Source organism: Sinohyriopsis cumingii, chromosome 12 (assembly GCF_028554795.1).
Source record: "Sinohyriopsis cumingii isolate HCF-2022 chromosome 12, ASM2855479v2, whole genome shotgun sequence".
Classification (NCBI taxonomy): Eukaryota; Metazoa; Mollusca; class Bivalvia; order Unionida; family Unionidae; genus Sinohyriopsis; species Sinohyriopsis cumingii.
Genome location: NC_142972.1, coordinates 27,299,993 through 27,327,352, shown reverse-complemented (window position 1 = coordinate 27,327,352; position 27,360 = coordinate 27,299,993). Strand labels below are relative to the sequence as shown.

Genomic DNA, 27,360 nt, shown 5'->3' with positions numbered 1-27,360 from the left:
GAGACCAGCACCTTTTTGTTCTGTTTGGCATTTGTCATGGCCTCCGTACAATTTGGGGATGCAAAAAGATAAACAACTGAGGAAAGAACTTTGTTTCCAAGCACAATCATTGCCTGGGTAATGACAAGTCCTATACTGACCTGCATCATGCCTTTGTAATGACAAGTCCTATACTGACCTGCATCATGCCTTTGTAATGACAAGTCATATACTGGCCTGCATCATGCTACAGGATCCTAATCATCCTGAGATCTGACCATCTGTGGCCCATTTCTTTTACTTGTCTTCTCAATGGGAAATTGGTGATCACTTCTTTGGTAGTAACCTTGCACCTTGCAATATTCTTAAAAAATACACCTGAACCTCAAAGGGTAGATCAAGAGATGGAAATTGAATAAAGCTGACTGAGAAATGTTTTGTTTTTTCTGCAAATCAAATTTTATGGCTGATCATTATGAAAAATGTAACCGATCCAGTACTCTTATTTAATAACATACTCCAGAATATAGTGGAGGAACACATAACCAAAATATTATTCAATACCTGAATATGTTGACAAGCCATGGTCTTATGATGCTTGCAAGTATAACATCAGAGAACAGAAAAGGTCCTTAGAGATTTCTATATCAATCCAACAGTTGCAAATCTGAATAAAACCTGTGGAGATATTATCCATAATCAACTTCTGAAACAAATTTTTTTTTTTAAAGGGACCTTCGGATTTCAATGGTATTAGACTCATAATCCAAGGTTTGGAAACCACACCGGCCAACACAAATGAGCTGCATTGGTGTGCCCTTGGGAAAGGCACTTGGCACCTGTTGACTCCTTGGCATGATAAAGCCAGTAATGAGTTATCATTTCAACCAACCAACAGACATGTACAGCTCTTAATACAATACTAAACAATACATTTTTTGGAAACATAACTTTCTGCTATCCTGGTGAGAAATAAATGGGTCAGTGTTACACAGACCTGAAAGGACCACACCAACCCTTCCAACTCTTGTCCTATAACACTATGAAGACCCAGACCTGAATAGGACCACACCAACCTTTCCAACTATTGTCCTATGTGTTATAAAGACCCAGACCTGAAACGGACCACACCAACCCTTCCAACTATAGTACTCTAAAACTGTAAAGTTGTATTTGCAAATCTTTGAAACATAAGGTAAACGACTGACTTCTCTAGTATCAGTTTTAATGAAGCATTTATAAAGAAAGAACATATAGTTAGGGTAGGGTCCAGATTTTCTAAAAGCTATACTTTTGATGTGGGTGTGCTTAAGGGCATCATATTGTGGGCTTCACTATTCAACATAAAACTAACAAGGCGAGATGCCTTAATCCAGGAAGTGACTGCGTTTTGACTTGCTTTAGATCCAAGGTTATGCTCAGAAGACAATTATCATTTCTGAAATTTAAAATTGTGTGTACTTCTGTTGCTTGTATAAAATTCATGATCTTTTTTTTTTACTCCTCATGTGGAGCTGACCAAATTTGTAGGACTTACTTTTGACCATAAACCAACTTTTCTGCATTTGGGAGCAGACAGAAAGATCTAACATTAATTATATAAATCTTTAGTAACAGCTAAACTGAACTATGTCTCTATTGTATATCAGTCAACTTGCAAATCTTTCTGGCAAATGCTTCATGCAATACACAACCATGGACTTGAACTTTGTCTGGGAACATTAAGAACTCTGGCAAATGCTTGATCCAATACATGATCATGGGCTTGGATTTTGTATAGGAATGTTAAGAACTCTCAGGCAAATGTTTGATTCAATACATGATCATGGACTTGGATTTTGTATGGGAATGTTAAGAACTCTCTGGCAAATGCCTGATCAGATACACAATCATGGACTTGGACTTGGGGAACAGAAAAGCCTGATCCAATACCCAATCATAAACCTGAACTTTGAGAACATTTAGAACTCTCTGGCAAATGCCTGATGCAGTACACAGTCATGGACCAGGAACATTTAGAAGTCCATGGCAAATTGCTGGTCCAGTGCACAGTCATGGACCAGGAACATTTAGAACTCCCTGGCAAATGCCGGTCTAGTGCCCAATCATGGACCAGGAACATTTAGAACTCCCTGGCAAATTGCTGGTCCAGTGCACAGTCATGGACCAGGAACATTTAGAATTCCCTGGCAAATTGCTGATCCAGTGCACAGTCATGGACCAGGAACATTTAGAACTCCCTGGCAAATGCTGGTCCAGTGCACAGTCATGGACCAGGAACATTTAGAACTCCCTGGCAAATTGCTGGTCCAGTGCACAGTCATGGACCAGGAACATTTAGAATTCCCTGGCAAATTGCTGGTCCAGTGACAGTCATGGACCAGGAACATTTAGAATTCCCTGGCAAATGCCGGTCCAGTGCACAGTCATGGACCAGGAACATTTAGAACTCCCTGGCAAATTGCTGGTCCAGTGCACAGTCATGGACCAGGAACATTTAGAATTCCCTGGCAAATTGCTGGTCCAGTGCACAGTCATGGACCAGGAACATTTAGAACTCCCTGGCAAATTGCTGGTCCAGCGCACAGTCGTAGACTGAGACTTTGTCTGGGAACATTTAGAATTTTCGGGTCTTTGCCTGATCTGCTTCAATTAAGTCACTTTTTTTTCTGGGAACATTAGAATTTCCCTATTAAGTAACCTGTGTTGAAGCAAATGAACCGTCACTTTATCTCAGAATGACAAAATTGGATCTTTGGTTTACCTACAATGATCTTTTAATCTTTGGTATACTACCAATGATCTTTTAATGCATCTAATCTGGCATTTGTTAATGCATCTAACCCTGCATTTGTTGTTGTCCTTAGACCCAAATACCAGCCTTGTTTAATAAGAAACTGAATTTCTTTCACCTTTTGACATACATTTTGCCATTTCACAGTCCTATACCAATCTTTTCATGTTTCAGAGTCAATTCAATGAAATCATAGCCTCCCATCAGGCATCTGTATCCTGATGGAGACATGGTTGTAGGTGCCACTGCAGCACTCCAGGGCACAATCTCCATTTGGTTACCTGATAATGCCTCTTTTTTTTATCACAAATTACAGTCCTACTCAGTTTTATAATATCTGTCACAAAAAGTTCATTATTTTGTTCTGATTTGCTTTCTACCATGAAAGCCTCGCACAACTTGAAATTTGTCAAACTATTAAATTCTTAAATCATGCAGAAATTTGATTTCTTCATAAAATGTGGCAAAAAAATATTTTGTTCTGATTTTGTTCTGTTGACTGCCAGTCACATTGATACAGTATTAGGACAAAGAAGGTGCAGACAAAGCAACCAAACTTGCCCTAGAGTCACTCGTTTGTGAATGGAAGATTCCATATCCTGATTTGACACGTTTTGTACACTTGGCAAAATATGTGGAATGAAAACTCCACAAAACATGCTTTGGAAGATCAAATCTGTCACTGGAAAGTGTCATACCTCCTGAAAGGTGAACCGTGACAAAGAGTGCATTTCTTGTACACTGGGTCTATGACCAATGGAACACATTCCTGTTAAATGATTGACTTCCCTTTTGTGAGACAGAAGTTTTCTGTGTGATTTCAATTCAGAAACTTTTTAATAATGTACCAACAAAATGTTTTGAACTTTTAACAGAACGTTGTTTATATAACTGCTATCAACACCTATATTTTAAGGAATTTTATTTCATTTTACCTTTATCTTGTATTTTACATACATTTTAAAGAATTTTATTTCATTTTACCTTTGTCTTGTATCTTACATCCATTTTAAAGAATTTAATTTCATTTTACCTTTGTCTTGTATCTTACATCCATTTTAAAGAATTTAATTTCATTTTACCTTTGTCTTGTATCTTACATCCATTTTAAAGAATTTAATTTCATTTTACCTTTGTCTTGTATCTTACATACATTTTAAAGAATTTTTTATTTCATTTTACCTTTATCTTGTATTTTACATATATTTTAAAGAAGTTTAACATCTCGAAGATCTGTTTTATCTTCAAGACTAAATGTGCATAGCTGCCAAGTGTCATGGTTTTCCCGTAGTTGTCCCATATTTTGGACCTGAATATGGATGTATGTTTTTTCTTGTTAACAATCCATTTGTTTTAAAATAAAATATTAAACACAAAATTTACTTGTAATTTTCTGTTTAGAACAGGCACCTGGTTCCATTCTTAGAGTAAATGTATCACATGTATATAGGGATATAGAGTTTTAAAATATGATTAGTTCATTAGAAATTGAGGCTACCATGCCAGTCTTTAATCACCACTGGATTGTGCAAAGCAGTTGCTGCTATCACTATATCTCATCTTCATCATGTCAAAAAGGACAGCAGAACATTCAGAATTTTCTTTAACAAAGAAAAGAAAAAAGAACTGGAAGGACAGTTATGCCATAATGTTTAAATTGTGTAATTGTGATTTTGCTAATGGGCACAGAAGTACCCACAAAATAAAAGAGCATGAAAAGCTAATAATCATCAGCTTGCTGATTCATCATCAATACAGTCTGAACTAACAATGCTTATAAATACCAGAGAGAACTTTGATGTAATTCATTCAGAGGTTCGTTTTACAAAATTTGTACCTCCCTCTTTCAGTTGCTAGTGTTGACAGCGATTTTATTTTGCACACTTTTTCCAGACAGTAAAATAGCAAAGGATTACTCATGTGCAAGACAGTTCAGTAAGAAAATCGCACAGAATTCAGATCATCAGTGAAAGATGGTATATTGAAATCGATAATGATTGAAAAACATAAACAGCCTGTGCCTGAATGAACTGAGTGAACTTGTACATTCTTGATGGGTGCAACAAAATGCATCTTTGACATTAAATAATTATGTAAGTTATTGTCCTGCTTTACTGATGGTTGTAGATATTGTAAATAGTTACATATGCATTGAAGTTTTAAAAATCAGTATTTGTTTCCTGAAAATCAGTATTTTTGTCATAAGCAGTCACTATTTTTGTACTCTGAGGTTGGCAGCTATGCATGTGTATGTTTATTTGGAAAGGTTAGTCATCCTAAAGTTTTAACTTCAAACCCAGCCAGGCCAAGTATTTCTGGGTAGTGCAAAACCCTGCGAGGCCTGAGTGACTATGTCAGGTACCTGTCCATTCGTACTAATTACCCTCATACACACCATTTACATTCTCTGTTGATTGGAAACCTTCATATATTATCCCCACCATCTCATCATTGTGTTTGTCACTTGTTGGTAATAAAACTTTCTGATACATAAACCATTATCACATCCTTGTTTGTGGATAGCCTTAAATTGCTAGTATATCATAAAATTGACAACCAACTTTCCCAGGTTCTTCTCCACCAGATATACTGGCCACCATGTATAGCATATCATGTGCTGAAAAATTATGTTAAACCCATAACAATGACAATGTATATACAGTGGTACACCACTTTAATTCATCTTTTATTTTAGTTGGCAATGTATGTTATGGTGTATTGTATGCTAGGGTGACTTTAACAGTGAAATGTATGCTCTTACTCATATATATGTAGTATAAACTGGGTTTTTAATTTCTCATCATTTTAGTAAATATTTATTTTCAGGAGCCTCCTAGCACTCCAAGTCGACACAGACGGCCCCGATCTCGATCTCGTAGTCCCGCATCATCTCAACACGTCCCAGTATTATCAGCAGCACAGCTCCAGAAACAGACAAAGACACCTTCCTGACCCCTCCTAATTCACATGCTATAAACAGTCTTGGTTCCTCATCATGTTCACTTTAGGTTTGACCCTTTACTCACTGTAGACTGATGTAGCGAGATTATGAACTCGGTGACCGTGGCACACACAGCAGTTTGATGGCAGACACAAGCTTCTCAACAGATGGAAGAGATTGGTCTGTTTAGCACACAGTTTATTGGTTTTGTCTAAAATAAAATGATACTAGACAGTGTAAACTGTATCAGTCCAAAACATTGCATCATTCTGGGATTGTGATTTCAGTAACAGAAAGGAATAATCAGGATGCATACTGACTTTCTGCTCTGTGTTACCAATATATGGAATATATTATTCATTGGAAAACTGTGATGATAGGAATCTTAATGTCATTCATGTAGATGTACATTCATGTAGATGTATATTTCTTCCATTTTTTTGACTCCGTAAATAATAAAATGTCTTAGTTATCAATCATAAATTACATACATATTTTCAGTCACAAAAACCAGTAACTCTGAAGATTTAATAGGTTAACATTTCATTGAAATCTGAGAGAAACATTTACAACTTTAGCCGAGAAATATTTGCATGTTGCTGTGTACAAATGTATTTCACTACATGTTTATTACTGATGATTTATATGCTTAGAAGTCATTACAAAATCTTTAGAACTGCATTGCCAACTCTCTACAGTTCCATTGTCGTCAAGCCAAAATAAGTCAGATGAGCAATTTAGACTCACTTTGGGCTCTTCATTATTTACCCCAAAGTCATTGTAAATATTTTTCATACTATTAATTGCACTAAACTGAAAAAATGGTTGCATTTAAGTATTTGTACATGAAATTCAATGCAATTTGTATGCAGAAAAGTCAATCTGTTTATTTTCAGTTTGTGGTTTTTTTTTATTTACTTCATACATGTATGAAACATACCATTACTTTATATTGGCCATCATTCTCACCTGTACACTTTTTATTGCCTATCACACACACTTGTCACTTGATGTTGGCTATCATGTATTCTTCTATACTTTGTTGGCTATCATACTCACCAGTGCACTTTTTATTGCCTATCACACACACTTGTCACTTTATTTTGGCTATCATGTATGCTTCTATACTTTGTTGGCTATCATACTCACCTGTACACTTTTTATTGCCTATCACACACACTTGTCACTTTATTTTGGCTACCATACATGCTTCTATACCTTATGCTGGCTATCATACTTGCTTGAACAATTGATACTGGACGTCAAACTGGCTTGAACAATTGATGCTGGTTGTCAAACTGGCTTGAACAATTGATACTGGACGTCAAACTGGCTTGAACAGTTGATACTGGACGTCAAACTGGCTTGAACATTTGATACTGGACATCAAACTGGCTTGAACAATTGATACTGGACGTCAAGCTGGTTTGAACAATTGATACTAGACGTCAAACTGGCTTGAACAATTGATACTGGCCGTCAAGCTGGTTTAAACAATTGATACTAGACGTCAAGCTGGCTTGAATAATTGATACTGGACGTCAAACTGGCTTGAACAATTGATACTGGACGTCAAACTGGCTTGAATGTTTTTATTAAAGATTCTCAGTTTAAGCATAAAGGTGCTTATAAAAAGATCAATGAAAAAATATGCATTAATTAGTGTTTTACATACATTTTGTGTAATTTTATTTTTATTAGACATGTGATTGCTATAGTTCTATATTGTACTGAACAAATTTTATTTTCTTACATTGTCACCCACTCAGACTTATTTTGATGATAAAGAACAAAGACATAAAAACTCATTATCTTGAACAAAAGTCATTTTCATTATTTGACCAGTATTGTATGATAGAATGAAAACCTTGGTCTTCAGTAATATTTCCATTAAGGGTACATTGTGCAGAATGTTATAACTGTTCTAGCACTTGTTCATAGGACTACCTCTTATTTCATGTCGTTTTACTATAAATGACAAGTCTGTTTTATCATTCATTTAGACCATTCTCAGTTGTTATACTCAGTATAAATAAATTAATGTAAACATCAGAAATTTATATCTGGAAACCATAATGGAGTAAATACTTGCATCATCGTTTGGGATACATTCTAAATGGATTGGTAAATTAACCATTACTTCATACCAAACCATTCCTTGCACAGAATAATTTAAGGAAAAATATATTTATAAAAATCCATACTACAAAAGTGTGATAATTGTCTGTGATACTGTTAAACTTGCAACAAGCTATTTGCTGCAGAAAAAGAAGTTTTTGTTTCATATATCGCTTTTTACCCGTCCATATGTATGTTGTATCTTCAGGTAAAATAATGACAGAACAATAGATGTGTTTTTTGTATGTATGTATGCATTAATATAGTTTTCTTAATTGTACAAAAGATTCAACCAGACAAAAGTATAACAAGTCTTTTGTAGAAATTTCATATTTTGTACATACTGTGTATACTCGCTTACAAGTCCAACTGCAAATGGCACAGACACAGATTTGCTGTCACATAATGCACCAGCAGATCTGGTTCTGTGCAGGTAAGGGTAATTAGTAGAACAAACAGAATAGATCCTGATCTGCAGGCACATTATGGTATGGTTGATCAGTATCTTTGTTGTTTGCAGTTTGGCTCAACTTATAAGCATGTATATACAGTAAATTAATCAAAATCTCACAAATTGGCCTCACAAGTTGGCTATTACTATGAAAATTAAATGTGTTTTATAAAATCCTTTTTATTTTGCTCTTTTAATCTTTCAACAAAATATTATCAGTCCTCTTGAATGTTTACATTATACATTTGTTCATTGTTTTTATTTCATTCTTACAGGTTATTTTAGCTTTAATATGGACAAGCATTATTCGTGCATCTTGTTTCCTTTGAAACACTGATGGGGCATATCTATTTGGTGTTACAACTCTTTGGTCTTAACCTAAGTAACAAAAAAGAACAAAAACCAAGGAGTTTTGTAAAGTTATTTGAATAATTTATTTCCCTAGAATACAAAAGTGAAACTTTAGAAAGAATTTACAGTATTGTGAATTAAATCCCAAATAGTTCCTAAAGTTCTGTCTCAAGTCCACATTATGAAATTCCAACTGAATTGCAGTGGTATTCCAAATAAATTACAGTATTCGATGTGTTAATGTGCTTGTAGTCTCTAATGTCTAAAGTGCCAATAGCCTGAAATGTGGTGATGTGTTAAGTCTTATGATATATCAGAATAATATAATCCAAAATGGCCTCGACTGAATTCACTATAAATTCAATTTAATGTTTTGGTCCAATAATATAATGAGCACTTTGTAATTTCATTGAATAATAATTTGAATAAATAAATCAAACCAAATTAAAAACTAAGCACAACAATAAGACTGATTCCACTTTGGATGTTAAAGCAAGATTGAGTAATTTTTCAGGTAAACAACATTGGTATTAAAAGCTAAGACACAATAATGGAGCCAGGATGTAGTTCAGCCTCCTCTTGAAAACATTAAAAGTAGTCAACAATGTTAAGAATTTCCAAGTCAAAAACTTATGTCCTAGATTCAGATTCAAATAAACATGTTTACCTCCATTGATAATGATCTGAATATTTAATCTTTTATCTTAGAGAAATATTAGCTCTGTATTATGTTGTTTACAAAATAAATGTCACTGGTCAGGTACACTATCAACTTGATTTTAGACAAAGGTCAGTTACAATATATATATATATATATATATATATATATATATATATATATATATGTCATAATCTTTGAGAAAAACCAACAATACAAATAAAATATACATAACAATGGATTCATTGCAGATTATCCACTTTAGGCCGATTTGTGAAATTTAACAACTTGTTCTTGGTGTTAACTCTTTTGGATTATCCATTAAAAAAATTCCCTCAAAAATATTTAAGTTGAAATTTTTCCATGGACTCCATGCCTGCTAACATCAATATCGGATCATGTACAATGCTTGCTCAAGTCAAGTAATCTTTATTTTCAAGTCAGCAGGGACATAAAATTGTAAAACAAATCTCATATGAGCTTTTACTACTATTTCTATAAATTATTATTGAAATAACATGTACATCAAGACAACACAGTTATACGCATTCTGGTATTCATTAGAAAATATTACATAATTATCCATGAAATTTTACATAATTGTTACAGTTATCCAGGTAATTATACATAAATGCCGACATTGATATTTATACATAATTTTGCATCATTTCATGTGCTAGCTTGCAAATAGGCAAGAATATTGTAAATGCAGATATCTTGTACATGTTCAGCTAGGTGTCCATATACTAAGGCAATACATCAGACATACATATCAATTCCATACTAAGGGAATACATCAGACATACATATCAATTCCATACTAAGGGAATGCATCAGACATACATATCAATTCCATACAAAGGGAATGCATCAGACATGCATATCAATTCCATACTAAGGGAATGCATCAGACATGCATATCAATTCCATGCTAAGGCAATACATCAGACATACATATCAATTCCATACTAAGGCAATACATCAGACATACATATCAATTCCATACTAAGGCAATACATCAAACATACATATCAATTCCATACTAAGGGAATGCATCAGACATGCATATCAATTCCATACTAAAGGAATACATCAGACATGCATATCAATTCCATACCCAAGTTCTATGCAAGTCTTCCAGATGCTTAAAGGTGGGATGTGATGTGATTTGGATTTTTAACGTAGCTTTAACAATTTTTCAGTCATATCACTACGATATCTGCAATGTGGTGGTTTATAGTGATGTCTAGCACTGGGGCATCATGCCGCAGACATGTAGCATGATGTCCTACCCAGTCACGTTATCATGACACCAGGCCGACCAGTCCTAACACTAACCTCTTAATGCTGAGCACCAAGCGAGGCAGCTGTTAGTACCATTTTTGTAAGTCTTTGGTATGACTTGGCCGGGGATCAAACTGATGACCTCCCGCATCTGAGGCAGATGCTCTAACCACTAGGCCACCAGAGCGGTCTTAAAGGGGGGAAGGGGAAGGCAAGGAGTTGGAGGTGTTCTAAGTGAACAAGGTCAGCCAAATCTTTCTTAAAAGAAAACTTTTTTAAGATAACAAGGTATTACTGCTGTATTTTTATTTTCTTTCTGAAAACAAAACTAATTAAAGTCGATTTATATGGTAAGGGTGTCATAAACAATGATTAGTGCATGTTTTTTTTTAATACCAACCTTGTCAGATATGCTCTTGTTACAGATCTACACTGAATGGCAACCAGTAAATCAAGATCACCACTATTGAAAAATACCATTATAAGTCGGATCTATTCTAGTGACAAGCTGTACAGCTCTAATGACAAGCCAGTACATCATAATGAGCCCTATTGATAAATACCAATATACAATCAAATACACTCATATGACTGTCAAGATATTATGACTGACACAATTCATAAATGCCAACACTTTTGATGGTGATACAGATACAGTGTTTAATAACGAACGAATTGAATGAGCAATTAATTGTGATTAATATGTGCATATATATGAGCTAAATATTGGATCAATTAACATAAAATGCATGAACTTTATGAAAATATGAATAAATGGCTTTACGCAGTATAAGTACAAGGGGTGAATAACTCATAATGATTTCACAATGAAAGAATGATGTGTTTTACTCGTATAATAAAATGTATTCACTCAAATAGTGAAATTATGTAAACAAAAGGGACAGATATACAAATTATCTTTACAGTCTCCAAAATACACTGGGTTTTACAAACCCCAAAAATTAGCCCATGGCTAAAAGATTACATGTACGGAATTATACACTCCATCACCAGCACACTTGGCTGCCAGTCACACTGGCGATCAAGCCATCAGTATTCAAGGTTGGTCAGTCAAGCAGTCAGCACCCACCAATCTCGATCAGCAACACCCGATCACCTTCTACTCAACCAGCAACACTGTTTATTCAGCTCTACGGCTGCAATGGTTCAGCTTCACAGATGCTAGGGTCAACTCCGATCACTGATAACTGATCACTCTGGTCAGCTCTACAGCTGATTACTCGGGTCAGTCTGACCACTCCAATCACTGGTCATTCAGGTCAACTGAAAATACATCTAACACTGTGTACTCTGCATGATACGGGCATATACAATAAAACGTAATGACGTTATATACAGTCAGTTACACAGATTACATTATCAGCACAGTAATTAAAAACCAACAAACAGGTTCAGAAGTAAACCTAACAGTGACCGAGAAGAATCATACAGTACTAAACCTTTCTTAAAATGCAGCTTTATATTGCTAATATAAATTCCTTGCTAAGTCACATACAAGAATAGAAAATATTTGCATTATACTATGTAAGCCGAAGCTACATAGAAAACATACAACAATAAATGTGGCAGTACAATAGTTATAACTTGTACACAAGAAATTAATAATTCACATACCTCTACAGCTGAAGATGTGCAAGTCCTTAATGTAGACTGCTTACTGACAAGACCTAATGTAAAGATTTAATCTTACGCTGAGGCATTTATACACAGACGAAGTCGTCATACATTGTCTGTGTGCTGGAAGCATTTAGTTTTTCCCATTGAAAGCACTTCACACATGTGGCATAGGATGAACTGAACTCACTGTTTTGAAATATTCTACAATATACATAAATCACCCTCGGGTATCACTGTACACAAAAAACAAAACCCAAGTACATGTATTTAATAAATAAAATGATTATACAATTCCATGAGAGCAAAAAGATTACATGTATGGAGGTACACACTTTGTCACCAGCACACTTGGCTACCGGTCACACTGGTCAATCAAGCAGTCAGTTTTTAAGGTAGACACCAACCACCATTCAATACTTTGGTCAATCAAGCAACCAGTACCCACCAATCAGTCAGCAACTCCCAATCACCTGCTACTCAACCAGCAACACTGTTCATTCATCTCTACAGCTGCTATGGTTCAGCTTTACAGCTGCTGTGGTCAATTTCTGTGGTTAGCTCTACAGCTGGTACATCGTCAACTCTGATCAGCTCTACAGCTGCAACTCTGATCAACTGAAAATACATCTAACACCCTGTACTATGCATGACACAGGCATATGTGATAAAATGTAATGACGTTATATACAGTAAGCAATACAGATTACATTATCGGCACAATAATTTAAATCAATACAGAGATTCAGGAGTGAACCTACTCGTGCCCGATAAGAATCCTATGGTACTAAACGTTTCTTCAAAATGCAACTTTATATTGCTAATATAAATTTCTTGCTAAGTCACAAACGGGAATAGAAAATATTTGCATTATGCTATATAAGCTGAAGCTACATAGAAAATATAAAAAAAATAAACGTGGTAGTACAATAATTATAACTTATACACAAGAAATTAATAAATAACTTATACCTATCAATTGAAGATGTGCAAGTCCTTAAAGTAGACCACTCACTGACAAGATGTCCCGCAATGTGTAGATTTAGTCTTACGGTGAGGCATTTATATGCAGGCGAAGTCTTCATACATTGTCTTTGCACTGGAAGCATTCGGTTTTTCCCATCGAAAACACTTCGCACTTACAGCATAGGATGAACTGAACTGTTTCAAAATATTGTACAATGTACATAAATAACACTCGGGAATCGTTGTACACAAAAAAAACAAAACCCGACTACGTGTATTTAATAAGTAAAAGGATTTGTACAATTCCATGACAATGTGTCTCTGATGACCCATGTCATTGTGATGTGCAGTTTTATAAAACCTATTATGTGGATATGAAAAACTTATTATTCGATATTAAAATGTCCGAAGGCCACTCGATCATCCCTCAACTTTTTTCACTCATTGTGTGGGTTGGTAAGGTGGCAGACTAATCGACCACTAAAGAATCACAGGGATGGGCAATGAATAAATACCTTTATGGTAAGTCTCCTCAACCCCATGACCACATCCATCTCTCTCTCTCTCTCTCTCTCTCTCATTTCAAAGCAATTATTATCATGAACTTCAAATGCATTGTGGCATACTATGTAATTTGTAGAGTGATAACAATGCCAGTTACCTTTTTCTTTCCTGCAAGGAATGTTTCTCATGGCAAGACAGAATTGCTAACATGATTTACTCTCTCTCTCTCTCTCTCTCTCCAAAAATCCATTAAAAAAAAAACAGTTGATGATGTCTCTGGACCTATGAATGATGGCAAAATGAAGTCATGAAGAAATGGAAATGGGAAAGTTAGAAATGGAGGATGAAAATTGTATTGTAGGTAGCAATGTTAATTAAATCATAATAATGACTTAGATAAGCTGTCAATACCTTTAAATGTTTGAGTTACCTGGTGCCTCATTTTGCTTAGATTATATTTCCAACTCTTTTTGGCATGTAAAAGCCAGTGTTTTCAATTTACAGGTAGTTAACCATAGTGCTCTACTTTCTTCTTTTAAATCATGTTTCTTGTTTAATTAATAAGTGTCATTTTTTATCAATATGAATGACAATAGAAGTTAAAAAATTAAAAGAAGCAACTTATCTGTTTGCAAATGATATTATGATTACTTGCAAAAGGGTCAAGAACTACATTTTGAAGTGGACACTAGTCATGGCTGTGCAGAGTTCATCCATTCGTCAGTACACATTTGCTTGTGATCAATCTTATCTGTGATGGAAATGCAGGTATTATAGTATGTAGTATGCTCCTTTATAACGTGAATTCGGATATAACACGATTTTGGCATGGCTCCCGAAATTTCATATATATGTATTCTTCTCATACACAAAAAGTTTAGTTTTCTTTCTTAAAAGTACAAAAAGTAGCATGTAAAAAGTTTATTATCATTTCGAAGAAGAGATCATGTATGAATTCTAATACAAAACGATCGTGGCGTGGCTCGTGCAATTTTATATACATGTATTTTTCTAGTACATGGAATAAGTTTTTTTCTTCTTAAACGTTTGAAAAATAACTTGCAAAAAGTGTATTCAGTGATCACGCTGGCTTCGCCAATGTCGCAAATAGCAATTTATTTTCCTTACTGGCGACAAAATATACCATCTGGCGAGGTGGGTTTTTTTTTCTTCCGGGGATTTCTTTGGCGCTTTTTTGCGACATTATAAACTTTTATATACAACCTTGAGTTTGGAGTAATGAAATTCAGAGGCACCCTGAAAGGAAGCCGCAAACATGATATAAAATGCACTGAAATTTATTTATTGTTAAATAAACAAATTCTTTGTTTATATTGACAAACCATGTTTACACTGCATTGTTATATCCTAATCCACTTATTCTGACATCTGTCTTGAGTACTTTCTGAGATCTCAACTTTTATTATTTTTTTTAATTTATTTTTTGGGTGACATTTTTGGTAGTGTAGATCACCCTGACATGGTACTATCTTATAATGGATCTTTCGAACAAAAAACTGTCGGACTATGGACCGCTCGCTAGTAATTAATATATATATTAATATATATATATATTCCTCTTCTTTTCTCTCATAGAATTAAACCTTCAGAACCCTAACATTTTCTGTGGTAATCCATCAGAATAAAACACTTGTTTGCCATTTTTTTAATAAATATTTTCTGACGCATGCGTGGATGGCAGCATCACTCCGCTACCAGATATGTCACCACCACCCCCACCCACCCCAAAACCCAGGACATGTACTTGTTATTTTATTCAATAGTCATGGTATCGGGTCTAGCTACAATCAACCAACTTTTGAGGTCAGGATCGGTAACTACTACAACTGACCAAATGATGGCTAATTCCTTTTGTTTTTAAAATGTACACCGAAAAGTTTTGCTGAAATTTCAAAGAAAAGATTGCCTTTTAAGCACCGATCGTTTTGCATAAATACAAAAAAAAAAATTCAGTCTCAATCAATGTTCTTCAATTATTTGTTGTTGCCGCCGCAATGAGAAACATACATCTCCAAAGCTGTCCTTGGCAGTAACTTCAATAATACACGTGCCCTTCATCGAAGAAATCTGACTACAATCTTGAAAATATTTCATGAAAGAAGGCCAGCACCAAATTTAAATAAAAGCAATGGAATCTTATGGATCGCTGCATTTTCCAAAGTGACTGCAACACATTTATTCTGCCATGAAAGTTTAATTTTGCAATGGAAAAAATTATGCTTTCGGTCGCTACCAGCTGCGGCATAAAACGATATCTTTTGAAATTATTGATATCTGGCCGTCAGTGTAACTGAAGGAAGGGTATCTTGCAAAGATGTTACTTACATTTTTTAATTTGTCACATGAATTTTATAACGTGATCTATATTCGAATTCATGGATTTATTATTATTATTATTATTATTATATATATATATATATATATATATATATATATATATATATATATATATATATATATATATATATATATATATATATATATATATATATATATATACAGTACTTAACGGAATATGGATTGTATTACACAAATATAAGTTGTCAATATACAAGTGTTTTTCAGTCTAGTTTATCTTCATTTAATCAAAAGCATGTATTTTTGCACCCGCTTTTATTACCACCCTCACCCCACCCTTTGGCTATATTTAAGGTAAATGCATAATTTTCTTCTGTAATATTTAGAAAGCACTTGACCGTGTGTGGCACAAAGGACTAATACATAAATTAAAGTAGCTATAGCATCAATATCTATTTCGCTGATTAGATCACAGACTTTTTATCTAGCTTGACTCAGACTGTCTTCGAAACTACAATTGAATCTACTTTTCGGTACGTTACTATACGAGTCATACATGGATCTGTATTAGCCCATAATGATCACGGTCTACATCAACGATATTTATGATGATCTTTCAAGCACAATACACTTAGCAGATGGTAGCTTATTTTCAAAAACACATGAAATTGAATGTATACTAAATATAGATTTACACACCATTGATATCTGGTCAAAATAATCGCTTGCAAACTTCAATCCCACCTTAACTGAAGCACTGCTAGTTTCAATTAGGGCCCAACCATCTAAATTAGGGCCCACCTATCCTAAACTAAAACTGAAAAGCTCTTTCTATTAGTTGACAATCATAAATACGTTTGAGTTACTTTTAGTTCGTCAAATGTTTAAAATAAGAAAAAGTGCAACTTGAAACAAAAAGAAGTGTGACTGGTTTTGACGTCGGCCTGTTAGTAAGAGAGGTGGTTAATTGGGTTTGGAGGCGTTATCTAGGAGATGACCTCCCTCGATTTTATAGCCCGGTGGAAGTGGAGAGATAGAATATCAACAGAGAACTGAGCAAGACTTTTGGAAAAAATATGCAATACGAGCCTCCTTAGACAACAAAAATAACAAATTTTTATCAATAACAATTAATAGCGGCAACTCCTATTCAAATTAAGTTATGTCAACTGAATTTAATAGAAGTGTCTAATTTGGATTTATTTCATCATAATAACGAGTGGTGAAAAGAGCGCAATGTCCACGACTGATTGCATCACCTTCCTCTTGTTACCCGTGTATTAGTTATTTCTACTATCTAGTCTTCCTATTCCGAACGCTTCATCTATTCCTGGACTTCCTAGTCTTTTATTCCGAACACGTCATCTATTTCCGGACTTCCGACTTCCGTCTTCGGACTGTCCTGTCTCTCCCAGAAAGCCGTTTCCTTAAAGAACAAAATTACCCCAAAATCTTTATGCGTATCACTTTATATACGTGCATAAATTCCCTCACTTACGTTACTCAGAAGCATAAATAACTAGCTATCCAAACACTGCATAAAGTCTGAACTAATTCGATAGATCATCACTCTCGCTTCACAGCGACCGACCATAAATTAACACGTGAGCGGTCTATCTAACATTACCGTATCTCTTTACCTACGCTACCACATGCTCAATTACTATTGCATAAAATTCACAAAATTCTATCTCACAGCAATCCCTAACTTACAAGATTATTTAAACATTACAAAATCAAATATAAATATGTGATTATCGTTAACTCACAATGATCAGTATCGTCCTAACAGACAAAGGAAATCATTTCATATAACCCTATGAAAATCCACCGATATAAAAATTTGGATAGCATGCAATCGTCAGTTCTATCGATGAACTAGTAACTGTAAAATTAAAGAGATAAATTGCATAACAACTTTAGCATCAACAGATTTCCATGAAATTGAAGAAGAAAAAAAGCGATACATAATATGGATCCTTGTCATATCTAACACATTTGCATAAAACAAACAATCAAAATAGAAAATTATGTGAAAAATTAAAATTCAGTACCTTAATGCTGTTCCCTTTCAGAAATTGTGCGTTCTAGAACTAAATCTTGTCTTTTCTTACAAGAAAGCCACCTGGTCCCCATTCCTGTTTAACGAGGAAAGCACTATTCTTTTTATGATTCCTCGGCTCCAAACTTCTCCTCTCTCAGCATTTTTGGACTAAAGAATTTCTACCCTGATCGTCACTTTAAATTCACATTACTTCCAAAGTGTACGCTTTAATTTACTTTGACAAATCGTACGCAGCGGTTCCAAAATTGTCCCAAGATAATCACTTCTTTCGTCAGATTTTGGATAGCCTAGAATATATGAACTAAGCTGCATATCAATTTACCTTTGAAAATGATAATTTGACATGGGTTCCTACCAAGCGGTTATGGTTGATAGCTCAAATGTTTACTTTCTCGGGACAGCGTTGCAATGCCCTGGTCAAATCTTAATGAGTCATGGACGTTAGCCTTTCAAGTTTAACACTGACATGGGGGGAGGAGAAAAGAAGAAAGGTCGAAGTGACGCTTCACAAGATTTTTCTGGCTTAAATGTGATAAAATTTGAATGCTCATTGCATTCAACTTTAAGGTTCAATACTATTCAAAATTCGGCACTTTACACTGGTGTTACGAGTCTATGCTCTTAAAATAAGTAACAGAAAAGAGTGAAGACAACAAGTTTTGTAACATTTAACAAATAATTTATTTTCCTAGAATGCAAAGGGAAAAATGAGAAAAAATAACCTACGGTATTACGAATTAAATCCAAAATTAATCCAAGAATTAAAGACACAAGTCCTAGTAATAAAAAGTCCTAAATAAAGCTTAGTTCAAGGCCCGAAGAGATCCAAAATTGAAGGCGACGACGTGTCTGTTATAGATTGCAGAGTACTGATGTGTCAGCAGTCTTTTGTTGAATCAAGGAAATATCCTCCCAGGTTTAAATTCAGTATAAATTCCAATGTCTTTATCCAAGAATTTTACCGGAGAACTTTTGTATTTCCAGAGAAAATAATCACTTGAATTCAATAATTTGAAGAAAATAAAATTCAGCCCAAACTGGTCAAAACGCAATACATCTTAAAGTGCTAGATGTTAAAGCACGACTGGTAAAATCCTAACAGTCACAAGATAATATAGTTCTTTGTTTGACCTCAGGTCACAAATTAGCAATTTCTAAAAACAACCATTACCTAATGGAAAATAATTTTCTAGCATAATTTAATGAGCCTTTTTTACTTACAACACAATAACTTATTACATTCACTTGGGGATATCCAAAACCCTGACCCTGATCAACATATTTACGCCTTCTTGTTTACTTGAATACTATTTTTCTCAATGAGCTCATACCCATAGAGAATAATGAAGCTATTATTATTTATTTACATCAATGAAATAAAAAAAATAAAAAAGTCAATCACGTTAAGCAGAAATTGACTCAGTTTTGGACAAGGTCAAGTCCAGTAAACATTGTTACATTACAATAACATGTACTGAAATATAATTTATTTTAAAAACTATCAAACAATTCAATTAAATATACATAACACTGGTCTAATGAGAAGTACATCTGCTCAAAATACATATAACTAAACCTCCTGAACTATAATAGCAAACCGGCATAAATTTCACAAGCTTTGCTACCTTTATAATATTGTATATGATGTATTTCCCAAAGTTGAGCTCACCGACATTATGAACTTGCACAAGTTGATCAGGATGAGGTTGTCATTTTTCGTGATAAGTACGGTGTTTTGAAGACAAGCAACATTAAATAAAAAATTATTTAGTTCGTAGAGTTCTTGGCGCTACCACATATAACATTCCAGTATTTACTGAAGGCGGTAGAATCAGAGATTCAAGTGTATCAATCGCAACTATTAGAAGTGAAATTGCAAGAAGTGTTGCTAATCGTTTACGATCTACCGGTGATACAATGACAGGTAAACTCAGCATGAATGGAAATAAAATAGTTGTTTTAAGAGATCCAATATCTAATGAAGATGTCGCAACAATACAAATACGTAGACAATAACTACAATACAGTATATACTAAATTATCCACGCTGCGAGCTGAGTATGACACTCACGAAAGTATGTTTTTAAATCGTCATAGAAGTTTTTAAAGACTCGATAAAATTGTAGATGACTTGTTTGATAAGCCAATGGCTGCCAACGTAAAACTTGTTGATATCAAAACAGCTATATCGGATAATGAGACGATCAGAAAAAGACTAGAAGAAGTTATAAGTGTAATTCCTGATATCGTTAAAAATTGAATTTGTTAAAATTCCCCACAAGCAGATTGTCAACATGGTATACACAGTGTCATCAGGATTCTCAACATGGTCACAACAAAATAACACTATCAAGTATACCACGGAAGTCACTTGCGTATACAGGCTGTCCATGTTTAGCGATGCAAAATTTACTATATTTACTACGTATCCTTGGCGTCATTCAATCGACAGTTTTTCTGGAACCGTGTCTATTGTATTAAATAGCAGGGACGAAGAAACATTTATACTAGAATCATCTGATAAAAATTTTTTACCGCAGCGTCTTACTGGTGGTGTCTGGAATTTGTCGCTGAAACACCTCAATTGATTACTAAATAAAATATAATGAGCCTTCCGATGGACGTTCATAATTTTAGAGACAATCAAGCACGTGAATGGCAAACAAAACTAAAAGATATCGTTGACGAGTACACATTAATGGTAAAACAATATCACAGATGTGTACTCGTCTTTGACGTAATAGCGTATTCAGTGTTCGCTGTTATTGCTGGAACCGGCGTACTAATGTCAACGATAAAAATGATGGAGCCAGTAACTATTGAAATTCGTGTTTCAACGACAACAACAATTGCTGGCCTTCTTAATATTATTGTGAAAAAAATATGTACATGCATGAATACAAAACTGCACAATTATACAGTAAAATTTACATACAGCGACGTTAGCATATTCGATGTCATCTTCGTTGTTATCAGCAAGTCTTAACAATGGAAAAATATCAGATGTTGAGTTTACGTAGATGATAAAGATTTACAAAGAAGTCATGGCTCTGATAGAATACAAGTCCGATTTAGAAAATCAGGATTTAAATAAGAATGTCGACTCCGAACGAGCTACTTCAACAGATTGTAACAAACACAACACCGTCAAAAACTACGATGATATCGGTAAGCTCAACTAATCCTGAATTTATTTTTAACTTTCCAACTTCTATTTGCGCGAACGAAATAGCGTTAGCAAAATTACGAGCATATCATAGCTGGCCAAATATCAGGTCAAAATCAGGCGGTGGATTACAAGCAAATAATTTGCTTGTATTTGCAAATAAAAATCTTGACGATGGAACTCCCGATTTTCAAGTTGTCGGCGTACTTACAGGTAATTATCAAATCGAATAAATCAATGATGAATTCCAGCTCAGAATAAAATCTATAAGAGGAAGAAAATCCAAGATAGCTATAACAGTCCACGAACCGACATTATCAGCTGTGATTGAAATGTATTCACCAGATTACCCTGTAGGTATTTATCAATCATCGATTCGAAGCGTCCTACGTTGTCCTGAAGTCCCACCTGAATATCATGAGCCACCAGAACCAGAACGAGATGAATTTCTTACACAATACGCAAGATACATAACGCATCCGGAATATTTACAAGGTTATCCATGGGTATTTCATGCGGATTTACAGCATAATCTTGAATCTCCTACCGAAATCACCATAGGCAGCAAAAAATATCCCGTGACGCTCTTTGCATTATATGACGTTGACAGAGAAGTTAAATTCAAAGAACTCGAATACACAAAAGCATTCGAGACCTTAGCGTAGTTATTTAAAAATTACGTTTTGCAGCTTCCCCAATGACGATTTAAAATATAGAATCATCGCGACGATGCAACATTTAAATCATGTTGAATCAGAGATTTTATTTGCTAAGAAGAGATATGTCGCGGTGATAAATGAGAGAACTTACGATATAGGAGGACGCGGAATAAAAAGTATTAGGCAACTATACATTAATCATTATAAAATAACCGTGGAGAAGTTAGCAAATTTTATATTGCCAGCATTTGACATTGATGTATTTAAGAAATCAGTTAATAATCTTATCGAAGGAAACTTTCCTAAAATACTTGAGTTATGAAGAAAAATAGCCCCACCCGTGGTTATTCTCAGATATAACAATGATCCATACTGTGGCGGTAGGCATATTTAACTGGGAATTATAAATATAACATCAACGATTGCATTCAGTCTTGTATGTGGTGCAATTGATGTCAGTTATCAAATTGATCTTGAAAAATCTAGTCAAGCTCAGCAAAGATATATTTTATATACCTTTACGCTGTAAGTTCCTCCTGGATATTTAATCGTACAAGAACCGATCAATCATATTTATCTACGATGTCATAATCCATACTTGTCAAGAAACATTTAACACTTACTGACCAGAGCGGATACTTAATTGCATTAAGAAACGAAAATTTGGATATAAATCTCTACGTAAAATCATAGCTATAGATTTTTGACGATTTTCATCCTCAACGTGAAATCATATTTATTTTATTCTGATGACAAAATTGTTTTGTTTATTTTTTTGTTTGGTGTCTATTTTGATGAACTTGTCAAAACAAATCTGCCAGATTTCGTAATTCTTGAGGGTGAAAGTCCCAGCCCCAGCATTCTCTAATTTGTTTTGACCATTTTTCGATAAATTCTCAAGTTTTTACTCGAAGATCAGTCAAAAAACTGACCAAATAACCCACATGAAAAACATCATTTTTAGGTGTTATACAAGAATTTATAAAATAAATAGTCAAAATCAATTAGAGAATTGTCTGATTTTCCTCGACAAAAACGACTAAAATTAGTGGAAGAATAAAAAAGAAGAAATTTTAACTAAATTCAGATAAAAGCAATAATCATTATATATATATATATATATATATATATATATATATATATATATATATATATATATATATATATATATATATATATATATATATATATATATATATATATATATATATATATATATATATATATTGTATTCCTCAACCAAGACGATATGATACAATTATGTAATATAGCGCAAACATAACCTCTAGATTACTAAATAGATACTTCACTTACCTTGCTCACTTCAGAATGCAAACTTCCAGACTGACTGAGAGGTAGCGATTCTTTGCCTTTTATAGTCCACGGAGAATGATTCTGGAAATCCCTGTCATACGCATGGGTGAATGTTTTATAATGTTCCAGAAAAATCACGTGATTGAGTAATTCTGGAAATCTCTGTCATTTGCGTGGGCGTTATCTTTACTATAAAAGGCATAGAATTGCTACCTCTCAATCAGTCTGGAAGTCTGCATTCTGGAGTGAGCAAGGTAAGTGACATATTTTCTTAAACTACGTCTGTCAGTTATCACGCAGATAGTTAATTTATTGCATATTTGTATAATTAGTTTACGACAATACCAAAAATAAATAAATTGTGAGATTACGCAGTAACAAGAGAAATAACTGCTGAATTACTCTGCCAGAGAGAGAGCTTAGCTTTACAGAGTTATCTCCCTTCAATAATAGTGAAAAGTTATAGTGATATCCTTGTCATACCAATGATAAAAGCTTCAGAATGACTGAACAATCGTTCGATGTAGAATGTGAAACAAAAATTAAATAAATTAAAAAAAAACAGTAATATAGTATTAGTGTAGCAACACTACCGGAGCTGTCTTAGCTTGACAAAGTTATCTTTCTTCAACAATAATGAAAAAGTATCTTTTGTTTATATTTCTTCGAATAAATCTGATTTGGTTATATTATTTGCGACATAATGTATTGAAGACCTTATCGATGGAAATATTATTTCTTCACCTGTCTCTACATTTACGGATACAACTGATCTTGCACTCTTATCATTACAGTCAGGATTTCAAAATCTGCAATTCTGACTTTGTTTAATATCCCGCAAATTACATAAATTGTTATTTTTCTTATTTGAATCAATATGATCGATTACAAGACCGCATTCGATTAATACGTTGAAACATTCGAAAATAAACCTATGAGAGTAATACTTTTTCTTTCCATCAACGCCAAACATTAGATAACCAGAAATACAAAACGGGATGCTTCATATTTCTTAATGATAGGATGCCTCACAAATTCTTTTTATTCCATCCATATATATATATATATATATATATATATATATATATATATATATATATATATATATATATATATATATATATATATATATATATATATATATATATATATATATATATTATTATTATTTAAATGATTATTATTTTGAAAATTTAGCTAGTCTTCAGCGTTTCTTATAACTTTGTTATTATTGTCGTTGTTATTTTTTATCATATCTTTTGAGCTCTCTGTATTTTTATCACCACATTGCACACACGACTGCGTTTTTTCTCTAACTCCAACACCACACTTCAAACATATATACCATAATTCAATTTAAATATATACTTGTCTTAATTATATGGAAGAATTAACAGAGATTAAGATAAAGCCTTCTAAAGATAAATTGTATCTTGACAGAATATCCCCCGATTTACCGATACGAGATCTGTTGATCCGACGAATAAAAGTTTGATTAATACTATTCATGACGCCAAGAAAGTATTTCACAAAGATTTTGCATCTCATGTGTGGTCGACGTTTAAAATCATAAGCAACACCGATGGTGTTATCGATGCTACAATGAACGACAAACAAGCAGCGCCGATTATTAATGATCTCGACAATCGAAGATATTTGAGTGAAGTTTATTGTATTATCAGAAACAAACAATGATACTTGGATGATCAGTGACAAACGTGAATCTGTCCTTCATAATGAAAAAAATTGTCGTATTAAGTAAAAATTCTAAACCAGGAATGCTGACTTGCATTGACAAACCGTATTATAAAAAAGCGTATCGTGCAACTGAGGTTATTTATGGACGTTATCCGATAAATGATAAACCGACCGTTAATAATCTAAAACCGATGAAATTTTCAAAAATAAATTTTGTAGCCGAACGAGTAACGGAAACTTTTACAAACGCAATACGTGGAAACGGTTAAACGGACAAAAGACATAAAATAATAAACGAGGGGGGAGAAATAATTAAAAATACAGGAGCACCTGTCAAAGACGTCGCTGAGCTAGGAAAGAAATTACAATTCCTTATAATAGTAAGAACAATAATAGAGATTTTATACGAATCAAAGTATAAATCGAAAGGAGCCTCTATTGAAATTATTGATCATAATGCGCATGCGTGGACTAATGCAGGAACAATATTTCCACTAAATCGAACTGTTAAATTTTAGCAAGGAGATATACTTGATTTTATTAACGAAATAAGTAAGAATGATCCTGTCTCCGTGTGGCTGTTTGAAAGTTCCGATAATGGAAACTATGGTCAGTTTGTACGGCCTAATGGAGAATCTCTCCATGAAGAAATGAAAAATATTGTGTTGAAATGTACCCATGACCCTAACAATGTCAGGGCTGACCAATTACTGAGTAATTGTTTTACCGTTCCGTCAGTTGCTGCTCATTTTGCTAGAGAGAGAAATTCGTGGAAACCAACGCGATTGGATATTCTTGAAGAAATAGAACGCAGTTGTGTCGAATACGGACACGGTGGATTAAGGAATGCTAAATACGATCGCAAAGATGTTATTTCCGTTAACATAGTTGCATGTTATCCGGGAAGTTTTTTTTTGGTATGGGAGAGTGTTCTAAGTATTTTGAGCGATGTGATCATCCCACACACGAGATGACCAGAGTATCGATAAATGGACCATTATCGGATTTTGACTTGACTGGATTTGCTTGTATCGAGTCATTTAAATTTGCTAAAAATCTTCATCCCATTTGTTATGTCGGGTTTGACAAACATTTTTCAGAATAATTGTGGGCCCCAATAGTATTATTGCGGTATATGCTTGACGTAAAAATACTATTATGGTAAAGAGTAAGTGAAGCAATTATATCATATCGTGCGCAGAAAGTAGTTTGGTTACACAACAAAAGAAATATTCCGATGATGAAAATCCTGATATGAGTGATTTGGAAAATAAAACCACAAAAGATATTGGTAGAAAAAGAATCGGTAAATTCACCCAAGGAGGATCATATGATCATAAACGATATTGTACAAGACTGATTATAGATGATGCTGAACTCGATTTTATAATTATTTATACAACGAATAGAAACACGTTTATAAGTCGAGAAACAGTTTTCCTGCCAAATTGGAACTAAATTAGTTACAATTATGAGTTATATTGATGGTGAGTCACCGCAGTTTACTCATTTAAGATCTTCAATACTCGCGTACGTTTCGATAAATTTATTATCAATGATAAATATAGTTTCTGAGTTTGCTGTCAGAGTTCCCACGGATTCATTTTATATCAACAAGAATACAGGATTGCTATAACAACTACATATCGGCACTTATGCATCATGGGATGAATGGAGAATAAAACAAGAAAATATATTTAATTATTCTGAATCCACCGACGTTGAAATTAAGGGTATTTATTATCACACGAAAAATCAAATATCAAAATTATCATCTGCACCATCTGCATATGATCCTGCAGCTAGACATGAAACAGTTTATCTCAATGGGTCTGGTGGTAGTGGTAAATTAACTCGTGTGATCGAATTATTCTTGAACAGTTGCTTTGAAATAGTTGTACTAACACCTACACACAGACCACAGAAATGAGATAAAGAAATGTTATATCATGCACTTATCATAAATTCTTTCAATGGAAGAGAGATAAATGGACTCCTGAAAGAATGGGCCAGAAATTTATTCCAAGGATTATTGTTTGGGATGAAATATGTACAATTTCATTAGAAACGTTAAAAATATTTATTGATTGGTTATTGACAAAACATACTGCTGTAATAATGTGTGGCGGTCATGGTCAACCACCACCTTTTGTTGTATTGTCTCCACACGAATGGCTGAGGAATTTTGTGGATTATTATGAAGAAATAACCGATGACCACAGAGCACTTGATCCAAAGTTAAGAGAGTTTAAAAAATTCATGAGACTACAACCGAATAAAATTCAGTGTGAAATAATGTGTGAAATAATGCGTGAAATAATTTCAAAAGCTCCTATTAATATTTTTTTGGAATTTATGGAGACCAAATGATTTGATAGTTGCAAGGAGAAATATAGTTCTTGATACACTTCAACAACAATTATTTATGTTATATAACAAAACGTTTTCAAATCTACCC

General features: G+C 33.9%; 1 protein-coding gene across 8 annotated transcripts in view; it reads left to right on the top strand.

Annotated features, from left to right (window-relative positions):
• Positions 1-8,459, top strand: part of LOC149786145 (uncharacterized) — a 203,726-nt gene extending 195,267 nt beyond the window's left edge. For 6 of the 8 annotated variants that reach the window (XM_089976481.1, XM_089976483.1, XM_089976480.1 and 3 more), the window contains one exon: positions 5,600-8,459. In XM_089976481.1, coding sequence (XP_089832607.1) covers positions 5,600-5,725 — 126 coding nt within the window. In that variant the 3' untranslated portion in view covers positions 5,726-8,459. The remainder of the gene's footprint in view (positions 1-5,599) is intronic. The other 2 variants (XM_089976485.1, XM_089976484.1) reach the window with 2 other exon arrangements.
• Positions 8,460-27,360: the final 18,901 nt, after the last annotated feature.